At 38.3% G+C, this 12374-nt stretch overlaps 1 protein-coding gene across 1 annotated transcript; it reads left to right on the top strand.

Moving 5' to 3' along the window:
- The first annotated feature begins 323 nt into the window (after nt 1–323).
- On the top strand, nt 324–9001 carry CFL2 (cofilin 2). Its single transcript, XM_045800151.2, has 4 exons — nt 324–476; nt 1546–1853; nt 1975–2051; nt 2135–9001. Exons 1-4 carry the CDS (start codon nt 474–476, stop codon nt 2245–2247), a joined length of 501 nt encoding a protein of 166 aa, XP_045656107.1. The 5' UTR covers nt 324–473; the 3' UTR covers nt 2248–9001.
- The last annotated feature ends 3373 nt before the right edge of the window (nt 9002–12374 follow it).

Raw genomic sequence — 12374 nt, 5'->3', positions numbered from 1 at the left:
GACACCCTGGCGCGCACCGTACTCGCGGGCGCCCAAGCCCGGGAGCAGCGCCCTCGGGGAGGCATTGTGGAAGCGCCCCCCCGGGAGCCGAGCGCCCCCCCCCCCGGGAGCCGGAGCCGAGCGCCCCCCCCGGCCGGCGGACGAATGCTGCCCCGGGGTTGGAGGCGGCTCTGCCAGGTCCCCGGGGCCCAACCACCGCCGCGCAGCCGCCCGGGGCTGCCGGGCGCGCGCGCCGGGGTCAGCTCGAGGACGCGGGCGGGGCCGGGAGGCGGAAGGGCCGGCCCGGGGCGTGCCCACGTGACCGCCCCGCCCGCCGCCTGCAGCCCCCTCGCCGCCGCCGCCGCCTCCGCCTCTCGGGCTGCAGCTCCCGGCGTGCCCCGCACTCGCCGCTGCCCGCCAGCCCCTCCCTCTCCTCCTACCAGTGCCACAGAGAAGGAGTCCGAGCTGCCGCCGCAGCCACAGCCGCGGGCACTATGGTAAGGCGGGCGCGCCGCCCCGGGGGACCGAGGGCCGGCACGCGTGAGGCAAAAACCCCCGCGCGGCCCTGCAGGGTCCTGGGAGTGAGGCCGCCATTTTAACCTGATTTAGGCCTTAAAGGTGGGGGCTCCAGCGCCGCGGCCCCGCTGCTCTCTCTCCAGCAGCCGGCCGGCCTAGCCTCCCGCCGTCAGGCCAGGCCCTGTCGTTCTTCGGATTCCTGAGGGCGAGGAGGGCGCGGGTCGGGGGTCGGGGGTCGGGGCCTAAGGCGGACAGGAGGCGTCTGGAGAGGTCGAGGCATTGGGAGCGGCGGCCGGCGGCGCGGGAGGGTCTGCGGGGCTCATCCCGCGCGCATGCCGCGTTCGCGCGGGGCTTCCTTATTTTATTTAGCGCTCACCTCTAAAATTGGTACGTGCTCTCAAGCCCTTGCTGAAGGCTTTCGGTTAAGGGTCTTGGTGGCTTGTAATAAAACCCCTAAGAGGGAGATTAAGGAGGTGAGAAAACGCTTTTTAAAATGCTTTTTCGCCGTAAAAGGTTTTTACACTAGCTCCGTTAGTTTTGAAGTGTCTGCGTTTGAGCTGTGAGGCAATTATGTTGTAGCCGTGGGCGGTTTGGAGTTCACACTTGATTCTCTTTCCTTATGAGGAAACGGCACTGGCTAGGATGACTTTAAAGAAAAAAATAGTAGAAGCTTTCACTGAAATCCAAAAGTGTTTTTTTAAGGCCTGCAGAGTTGACACAATACAGAAGGTATTTTTGCTGCTGCTCCTGAAGCTCTGACATCACCCAGTGAAATAGGAAACATTTCAGGGATGGGACAGCGTGTATTTGTCCCATTCCCTCTACCTCCCATTTTACTTCAACCTCGAAACCCCTTTAAAATGGATGAATGGGGCAGGATGAGTTAGAATCCTTCGGTGCTTATAAAAATGTGGCAAATCTGGTTGGACTACTTGCGTGGTACGATGCAATTTTTGATGTACAGATTAAAGTGAATCCTGTCTAGGCAAACAGTAATTTTGGTTAAAACCAAAATGCTTGTTCTGAGTTACTGTTCTTTTTTTATTTCAGGCTTCTGGAGTTACAGTGAATGATGAAGTCATCAAAGTTTTTAATGATATGAAAGTAAGGAAATCTTCTACACAAGAGGAGATCAAAAAAAGAAAGAAAGCAGTTCTCTTCTGTTTAAGCGATGACAAAAGACAAATAATTGTAGAGGAAGCAAAGCAGATCTTGGTGGGTGACATTGGTGATACTGTAGAGGACCCCTACACATCTTTTGTGAAGTTGCTACCTCTGAATGATTGCCGATATGCTTTGTACGATGCCACATACGAAACAAAAGAGTCTAAGAAAGAAGACCTAGTATTTATATTCTGGTGTGTAAAAACAAAAGAAAAAGTGCTTTTGAAATGCAAGGATTGTTATTAACATAGTCGGTTTTGCCTTTGTTTTTCTTTTAAGTGGGACTCAACCGTTGTGTTTGTTTGTTTTCTGTAGGGCTCCTGAAAGTGCACCTTTAAAAAGCAAGATGATTTATGCTAGCTCTAAAGATGCCATTAAAAAGAAATTTACAGGTACAAACATTAAAAATTTTGTGCAGAGGAATTACTCTTTCTTAATTATAATAAGATAATGGGATAATGTTTTTCCTTTTTAGGTATTAAACATGAATGGCAAGTAAATGGCTTGGATGATATAAAGGACCGTTCAACACTTGGAGAGAAATTGGGAGGCAACGTAGTAGTTTCACTTGAAGGAAAACCCTTATAAAATGACAGTCAAGTGCCATCTGGATCTTAAGGAGCTTCCATTTCTCCAGCTCAATGAATTGAAATAGTATTAGGTGTTTTTTGTTTTTTTTTTTCTTTCTCTTCCCACTGGGTCCTTCCAATACAGTGAATGAAGGAAATATCATTCATGTAAGCAGCCTATCAGTGATTGCCATTAGACTGTTTAATACTGTTACTTTTATGTAGAACCCAAGGAATGCCTTTCCATCATATTTTAGCCAAAACAACTGGTTATATGCCTCCCTTGCAGCAAGCACTACAATGAAAGTGATTGTCAATGTGAATAGCTTAGAATACTGCAAAGGGTAAGCTGATTGAATGCCTTGAAAGTATTATCCACTGGTCAGATGGTAAACTTTATTCAGTATTATTATTTATAGTTGCACTTGATTGCAGTTCTGTGAGGCTCAAGCATTCATACACCTCACCTGCCTTGGCAAGCCTATTTTTGTGACATGGCAGCACAGATATAACACTATGCATTGAAAGCACTTTTTTTGTAATGAGTTTAACTCCCCACCTCCCCCAAAAGGAATGCCAATTAAGTTTTGTTAACTGTGTCATCAACTTATCCTAGTACCTCAGTATTCATTCCTGTTACCTGCATATTTTTAAAAAAATAGCTGTTACTAATGCCTTTTTTCCATTGAGTGTACACTACTGAATAAGTGTAGGAGTTTATGTTTACCGTGTAAGTTTTGCAACACTAAAAATATTTTGAATATCAGTCATGATGGCAATTTCTGTATAAAAGAGCCTTAAACGGAACATTGTTTTGAGATCAGACTCCCCACCCTTGCAATAATGGCCACGTTGCAATAAAAATTGTGGCATATTACAGAACGTTGCCTTGTTTTCCTTGGACATTTTGCAAAATGTTATGTGAAGCAACTTTTAGGGTAAACAGCTATTATTAATCTTTGCACTGGTCATTTAAGAAATTTTTTGTACAACATTCATTCATGATATTTTCCAGTTTGTTGAGTTTAAAAAATATTCTATCCTAAAGCCAATTAATAGAAAATATTATTGTTATAGAGGGATACTTTTCTAAGCAGTGGTTTATTTATTTCCTTATATGTTAATATGAAGATGAGAAGTTATTTTTTGCACTTTGACATAAATATTCTTCAATACCAGATTTGTTCTCTGGGTAAATTAGGGTAGTTATTTTTTAATTCACGTTTACATTTCTAAGTAATTGAGTAGAAGCAGAAAGCTCTTAACTGCATATTTGGTGATAATGAAAATAATTTATAAAATGTCCTTCAAAAGTTAATACTTCTCATGTTTAGGAACTTTCATTTCAGCTATTATTTCTTAATTTATTTTGCAAATTGGAAAAAAAAATGGTGTAGCAGTCTTAAGCATTAGTAGTGGGATTTGGCTGTGGTCCAGAGTGCTCTCCTTATAGAGAATTTGATCTGCTCAGTGTGAGCAGTTTGCTGTTAGCCAGAGCTATTTATGGCAAACACATGCTTTTGTATCTTGTCATAGTTATCCACAAATGGCAAAACTGGACTTGATTCTACTGGTATGCAAAACAGGCATGCTAGTAAGCAGTCAATCGTGGCTTAGAACTTAACCCCATAGCTCTGAAGAGTACTCTTATCAGAAAACAGGAAACAAAAACTCTCTTTTTTTTTTTTAATGTGTGAAAGTGATTTCAGTATAATTAGATATTTTCAGAAGTTTTTTTCGGGTGGAAACAAAAATAGGAGTTAAATGTCTAGGCTTCCATTTAACGTTATATGAATGGCTTGGAATCTTTTGCACTGAGCCATCTTATTTCAGGCTTCCAGCTGTCCCTGTGAGTTATCCTGGACATTTTGATGGCTTTTTGGTAAGGCTAAACTCATAAGGAAAGTATGACAATACTGACAAATACTAAACCATATGTGTAACTAATTCTTACACCATGGAATTTTTCATTATTTTCCTCATTCTAAAAACTAAGGGACTCTAAATAAGTTATGTAGTATCTTTTATTTTTATAGCTGATTTATCAGCTTTCTTATATGCCTCATATAATAATAGTTTCAGAGATCAAATATTGCTTTAAACTGTGGTACTTTGATTTGTTCGATTGACAGAACTGATACTAAGTTCATTTCTGAAATACATTTTTGTGCATAAAGCCAACAATAATGATAAAATTAATGGTTCACATGTTACTTGAGATAATTTGGCATTTGAAATGATCATTTTATTTTACAATCATTTACAATGAAACAATGTTCCAGTTAGCTTTAAAAGGTATACGGTGCTAATTAGTAAAATATTGCCCCAATATTTTACTGCTAGCTTGCAAAATTATAAGTGTTTAAAGAAATAAAATGTATGAAAAATATATAAAGCTGTTGAGATGTGTTTACTTATATTTCAGAACATTAAAATTTTAAAAACTAATGTTGCAAATCAATGAGGCACCATTATCTTTAGTCTTTTTTAGGATTTTAGTTGATACACTTTCTCATTTACAGATATCAATATTCTTTGAAAATTTATAACTTACAGTGATTAATTTTAACATTTTCAGACAAATGGGAACAGTTGGCATTTGTCCCAAACTGGCTACCATCAGCTGTTGTTTTCGATCATTATCTAAAATACTATGGCCAGCATTGTGTATTTAATCTTATGTTTGAGTTTCCTGATGTAGATCCTTTGTAGCAGCTAATTTATGAAATCTAGCAAATGAGTTTTGGGAGAAAATTATTTTAAGTGCTTCCTTATTAAGGAATAATCTCAGCAATGGTCAATCATAGAAGGATTGGAAACCCCTTGATTAGGTTTGCCACTCTGAAAAAATAACCTGGTTCTGCTCTTCATAGGTCCTATTTTTGCTTGTAAATTTAATAATAGTTTGAGATCCAAACAATGACGAATATTAATTTTCCTATGAATATTAAAACTATTAGAGATGTGTAGGCAAGCTCCAGTGAATATTGCTTTTTCAGACAGCTTGAATTTATAGATGTTTCATGTCATGTCAGCCAATAAAGAAGTCTGAGGCTTTTCTTTTGCTCTAGAACATCCAAATTGCTTTTTTCCATGTGGAATTGGGAGTCATCCCTCCACTTCAATTTCTTGTCATAAAGCAGTTGGGCAAATTATCCTTTCTGAGCCTCAGTTTCTTAATCATAATATGAGAATAGTATCTGTCATACCTCATTGTAGAGGATCAACTATGGAAATGATTTTTGGGAAACAGGAAAATGCCATGTAAACGTGATCATTTGGTTAAACCATTCTACGTGTAGTTAAGTAGGTAAAGAACCATGTTAAAAATAAGATTTATTGTAAGTCTTTGAACTGCTTCATTTTTGTAATTATTCCACTTATTCTCACAGTTTAAGGACAAGTTAGCTGGTATGTGGCATCGGTTTTTCAGAATGTAGTAAAGTGTAGCCTCTGAGTTGATGTTCATAAATGCTCTTAATCTTTTTAGTGTAGTTTTCTTTTTCACATGTGACCAGTCAATTAACTAGTCTTTTCCCCCCAAATAATTTTGAAGTAAAAAATAAAAGAGGAAATAAAACTAGAAAAATACTGGTATGGAATACTTGTCATGAGTCATGATCCAGGTTGTTGAAAACCTATGACTATTTATTATTAATATCCTAAATTTATGTAGTCCTTTGTATTTGTCAAGGCGCTTGAAATTCATCTAATCCCCTTAGGCCCTCTTAACCAGCTAACCATATTTCTCTGCTACGCATGAAGAAACTGAAGTCTGGAGAGGTTAAGGGACAGCTCAGCTATGAGTAGCAAAGCTGATTCCAGTCCAGTATACTTTCACTCCACAGTGAGTTACTAATTTTCTTTTTTTAAAAAATGGAATAATCTGATCTTTTTGAACAGGACATAATTATTCAGTATGTTTTCAAAGTAGTGTCTCAAGAATATTTGAAAAATAGTCTTGGAATTTTTGTCTCCTAAGGAAGCCCATAAATGTCTGAAATAATTTTACACTTCAAAAATTTTCTTGGATGTTTCAGCATTGTAAGTTTATGGAATTGTGGAAGCCATAAGGATTGGATAGACACACTTTCCAGAAAGCTGATACCTCTTATTTAAAAAATAGGGGCGCCTGGGTGGCACAGCGGTTAAGCGTCTGCCTTCGGCTCAGGGCGTGATCCCGGCGTTATGGGATCGAGCCTCACATCAGGCTCTTCTGCTATGAGCCTGCTTCTTCCTCTCCCACTCCCCCTGCTTGTGTTCCCTCTCTCGCTGGCTGTCTCTCTCTCTATCGAATAAATAAATAAAATCTTTAAAAAAAAAAAAAATAAATAAATAAATAAATAAAAAATAAAAAATTCAGGAGTTTATTTTTAAGTAATCTCTACACCCAACATGGGGCTCAAACTCACAACCCTGAGTTCAAGAGTCACATGCTCTATTGACAGAGCCAGCCAGACACCTCAAGGCTGATAACTTACTCTTTTTCCAAAAACTTGGATATCTCCCTCCCTGTGCTCCTCTACCCATATTTCTAAGGAGAGATAGTATGATGTATGATAGTGGTTAAGTACTAGAACTTTGGGGGTGCCTGGGTGGCTCAGTTGGTTAAGTGTCTGCCTCCAGCTCGGGTCATGATCCCAGCATCCTGGGATAAAGTCCTATGTTGGGCTTCCTCCTGCTTTTCCCTCTCCCACTCCCCCTGTTTGTGTTCCCTCTCTCACTGTCTCTCTCTCTGTCAAATAAATAAATAAAATCATAAAAAAAAAAAAGTACTAGAACTTTGGTATCAGACTGCTTGGGTTGTTCACATATTGGTCTTTAACACTTATTAATTGAGTGACCTTAGGAAAATCGACCTCTCAGAGCCTTAGTTCATGTATAAAAGGAGATAATAATTGTAGCTTGTCTCATGAGATTTGAGGATAAATGAAAGCACCTTGAGTAGTTACTGGCACATAGAAAGTACTTTGTAGGATGATCCTAAAATTTACAGCCCAAACCAGGACATTTGAGAGTAAAAGGGAGAGTTTTAATAATTATGCCAGGACAATAGGCTTAAGTTGCAACAGACCCCAGCAAACCAGATGTGGTCATACTATCAAAAAGTAGGCTGCTGTCAAAATGTAATACTTAAAAAGAAGAAACTATGAAAGACTCAAGGTCATTAATTTCAATTATATAGGGTACTAGTATGCTAAGATTCTCTTGAAATATGTGGTTATTTTTAAGTAATTAGCCTCAGAACAGTCAACTTTGGACTTTTTCATGCCTTTTTTTTTTCCCCCTTTGGTAACTTTTTTTTTTAATTAGGGAGAGTCAGAGAAGCAGGGGAGGGGCAGAGGGAGAGGGAGAGAGACAGTCAAGCAGGCTCCACACCCAGTGTGGAGTCCCACATAGGACTTGATCTCACGACCCTGAGATCATGAACTGAGCTGAAATCAAGAGTCTGACACTTAACCGACTGAGCCACCCAGGTGCTCCTTTAGCTTTCCTTTTGACTTTAAAGCTTGTAAACTCTCAGATACTGCATTTTGCTATTAACAGTATGTTTTACTTATAGCAGCTTCTCTTAATTGTTGCTTTTCATCTTATGTGGACTTGGAAAGCCAGTTTGTTTAGAATTATGTATAAGAAAGGGAATAGACTCGTGGGCTTGAGAGCAAAATGCCCAAGCATATGAACCTTCTAACATTTCTTTGGCTGCTTAAAGAATTTTTTTTTTTTTAAAGATTTTATTTATTTATTTGATAGAGATAGAGACAGCCAGCGAGAGAGGGAACACAAGCAGGGGGAGTGGGAGAGGAAGAAGCAGGCCCATAGCAGAAGAGCCTGATGTGGGGCTCGATCCCATAACGCCGGGATCACGCCCTGAGCCGAAGGCAGATGCTCAACCGCTGTGCCACCCAGGCGCCCCTGCTTAAAGAATTTTGGTGTACTTTCTGGATTTTTGGTTTTTTAATAAGTATGTAAGACAGCTGGGCTGTAGATAAAAGAGGCATCACTGTATCCCTGTGAGGTGTTGAAAATGTCATTAATATTTTTTTAAAGACATTTGTTTATTTGCGAGCATGAGTGGGAGGGGCAGAGGGAGAGAGAATCCCATTTACTCTTGACTTCTGACAGCTAATTTGATTATGCATACACAATGTTTAGTAGTTTATTTGGCATAACAAGAAAGCTTAGAACAGATAACATGAAAATTTGGAACAGATTTTTGTTCAAATGTATAATTTTCTAACATGAAAAAGCATTTAAGTTAATGGTACTATCTTCTTGTAGTACTTTTTCCTCATTTTATATATTCTAAATAGTGGAATTTCAAATATTTCCTTTGGGAAGTTGATAGTCACTGAGTGAATCACAAAATTCCTGGGTGTATGGCCCATAGTTTCTATGTGTTCCTGTGAGCTGATGGGGCCTTTTTTATTATTAGCAGCAGCAAACTAAATCACCAGATTAAAAAAGTCAGTTCCCAAATTGGCATAATTACTTTTATCAAAGGTAAAAACAGCAGTAGGGTCCTTTGTTCTAGAAATCATAAAACTTTGCTATACTGTACAAGGAATAAGATATGAAAGAGTGTGGACTTCATGAAATAAGTGTAAAAGAATTATACGTGAAGATTAATGTGTATAAAAAAAAGCTCTGGATCAGGGATACCTGGCTAGCTCAGTTGGTGGAGTGTGTTACTCTTGATCTTGGGGTTGTGAGTTCAAGCCCCACACTCATATAGAGATTACTTAAAAATAAAATCCTAAAAAAAAAAAAAACACCTATGGGGCTCCTGGGTGGCTCAATCAGTTGAGTGTCCAACTCTTGGTTTCAGCTCAGGTCATGATCTCAGGGTTGTTAGATCGAGCCTGGTGTCAAGCCTGGCGTCAGGCTCCGCGCTCGGTGGAGAGTACGCTTGAGATTCTGTCCCTCTGCCCTGCCACTGTGCATGGTCTCTCTAAAATATGTCTTTTTTAAAAATAATAAAAAATAAATCTATGGATCAAAGAACCAGAGAGAAAGAATGACAATCCCTTTACTAATTACTGCTTATTGATAATTGTGTTATGAAGAGATAGACGTGTAGTTACTTTATAGTTTCCATTTCAAAAAGTCGTTTACATGAGGGGGAGGGGAGCTAACAAAACTGGTGTTAGTCGTTTTCCTAATTTGCAGTATATTTAGGTTTTCGAATGTGTCTGGGTTTTTTAGGCTTCGTTGATTTTTAAAAGTAAAATTGTTGGTTTACCATGTTAAATACTATTGCATATTGAGTCATGTGTACATGTTGAATAATTGCTGTGTTAGAATTAAATTTGTGATGAGGTTGATTTAGCAGTTCTTACCTCTTTATTTTGGCTTTGTTTTTATCTGCCTGCTAAAGAAAAATGTCTTATAGTTATCACTGAATAGCAATTTTTAAGAAATACCAGGTGATTAAATTAGATAAATAATCTTGTGTCCTGGCTATGAAAAAAAGTTTTGGGATTAGTTGAAGTGTCATTCAGTGTCATTGCCACTGCAACAAAAAAGTTTTCTTCTCTGAGCTGGATATTTTATTTCATTCAGATTTTCTCTTGGCAATATGTAAAATAATGGAATTCCAAAAAACAAGCCTTATGAAAAACAGAAACTCTAATGACATTCTCATAGGAAAACCCTAAAAAATAGGCTAGGCTAACATGGTTGATATTTTTCTGCATAAATTTTTTAAATGATTATATTTTTATTTCAAAAATAATGTGTTTGGTGTGGACTGTATGAAATACAGAAAAGAACAAATAAAGTTAAATCATGAGCTAATTTTAAATATTGCAGACAAGTTATTTGTTAAGCTATTATGAGTAATATGGAGATATCTGTAGCTAAAACTAGTTTTTAAGTCCTTTGTGCATGTTGGTAAGGGGGAAGACTTTATCCTTCAATATTGTTTGCATAAATTCCTTAGTATTTTTTATCCCTGAAAGAGAACTGTGTTGTGGCTGTAGTCACAAAGGGGCAGATTTGGATCTAGAAAAGTATGCATCCCACCTAACCTGAATGCTTGCTGTATGACTTGGTGCCGTCTACCATAAATATTTGAAGCCACAAAATTTCCCTGTATTTTTTATGTCATCTACTTTGGTTTCATTAGGACTTGATAATAGGCACTCCTTACATAACTTTCACTGTTCCCCAAAGGAATTATTTTACAAAATAGTTTCCAATATGTCAGGACTCTTACTTTTCTCCTGGTATGTGTACAATAAGGGTGAATAAATACTAGTTCCTAGTACACAGTGTAAATAAACCATCCTTTACTTTGTACCCTGCTAAAAAATTTAAGATAAAACATAACGTATATATTTTGCACTAAGCCAGAAGCTATCTATATTTAAGCGTTTGTGTTCTGTGTGCTGTTCCAAGAGGGTCTGGTAATCCCTGTGATTAAAGAAACAAGATTTATGTTTGCTATGGAGAAACATGATCATCCTGGCCACTATGAATCATTCTGGAAACGTCCCATCTCTGTTTCCCAATTACTCAGATCATTAGATCAAATTTAGTTCAGTTCAACAAACACGAAGCACCTCACGGTCTCAAAAAGTCTACAGTGATAACAGGTAAGGCAAGCATATAAACAATTACAATGCATTGTGGTAAGTACGATGATATGTTACAAGACATAGAAGAGGGAATGATTAACATTGAAGTTAGATGGGCTTCAAGAAGGCCTTACAGAAGAAGTAACGTTTGAGCTGGGTTGTGAAGGGTGATAGAGTTGAACAGAACTCAGTATGAGAGGGTGGCTCTGGAGAAAGCAAAAACCACGCAGAGGCCCTGCAAATAGTTCCTCACAGCTGCTTAGCTCAGCGTGAAGCTCTGCGATGAGACAAGTGAGGAGAGGTGAGTGTGAGCCATATCATTGAGGGCCATGGATACTGTGCTAACGAACACGAAGCCTGTGCCTGATAAGGAGCCAGTGCAGGGTTTTAAGCAGAGGAGTGTCATGATCTTTCTGAAACCCAAGTCTGGTCGTTTTATGACCATGTCGAGAATGTATGGGAGGGTGAGGAAATTGGAGGCAGTTAGGAGGCCTGAATTAAGGCAGTGGCAAATGCACTTAGGATGAGTGTATTTAAGAGGTATGTAGGAGAAGTGACAGGACTTGACTGATTTCAGAATTAAAGGTTAATTAATGGTTAAAAGAAATTAACCACTATTTAGAAATTGTTAGCTCTGTTTTTAGTATTATTGACATTTAAGATCATTTAAACACCAGACTGGCTCAGAAGAGACTTAATAGGAAGTTTGTAAATGTGGAAAGAAAAAATATTAACACCGTTTTAATGGAAGTAGCATTTTGAAATAAACCATTGGTTAAAAAGTCATAGTTCTGCTACTTGAATTTAGATTTACAAACTTGATTTGCAGTAATGTTCATAAAACAATGGTTTCAACAGATAAGAAAAAATTAAAACTACCATAGCTATAAATAACATCTTTGAAGTGGAATAGATCTTATAGTTTTAAAAATCATAGCTGTATTTTTCTATTATTCTGTGCTCGAGCTTTTATTGTAAAAACTCGTACCTGATCACATACAAGCCATGGCTGAATTCCTGGATCAAAGAGAATTTAGCAGTATTCATATAATCTGCTCATTAGAGAAAACCTGTCCACTCTGCTGGTGATAGAAAATGGGATTTTCAGATTATCTGAAAGAAAAAAAAATCACTTTCTATTAAGGAAGATTTTTAATTCTTACTAGTAAATAAAAGCTATTTATAAACATGTATCTTAATTCCTTGCACAAAATACTATCCAGAATCAAAGATTCCTCTTTTTTCAGCACCTTGTAATAAAAATTGCTTGACCATATTGGTTTTTATTATTGCTTTTATGGTAAATAAGTTCACTTTTGTGAAAGGCCTTATACACATCAGGAAACATTTATTGAATGTCTATTTGTAGAACACTATTGTCACCATCCTGAGAAATAAACTTCTCAAGGGTACTTTTATAATCCAGTTGGCGAGACAAAATAAACCTGTGAACTAATAAGTATTCAGTGATAAGCAATTGAATACGCATTGAGGGAATGCAGGAAAAAGAATCTAAACAAAAGATTTCATAGAAGTGCGTTTTAAATAGCATTTAGAGAAAAATGCT

This window comes from Ursus americanus, chromosome 35, assembly GCF_024610735.1.
Source record: "Ursus americanus isolate L20-20 chromosome 35, mUrsAme1.1.p, whole genome shotgun sequence".
Taxonomy (NCBI): domain Eukaryota; kingdom Metazoa; phylum Chordata; class Mammalia; order Carnivora; family Ursidae; genus Ursus; species Ursus americanus.
The sequence above is the reverse complement of the archived record's forward strand: the minus strand, read 5'-3'. Positions and strand labels throughout refer to the sequence as shown.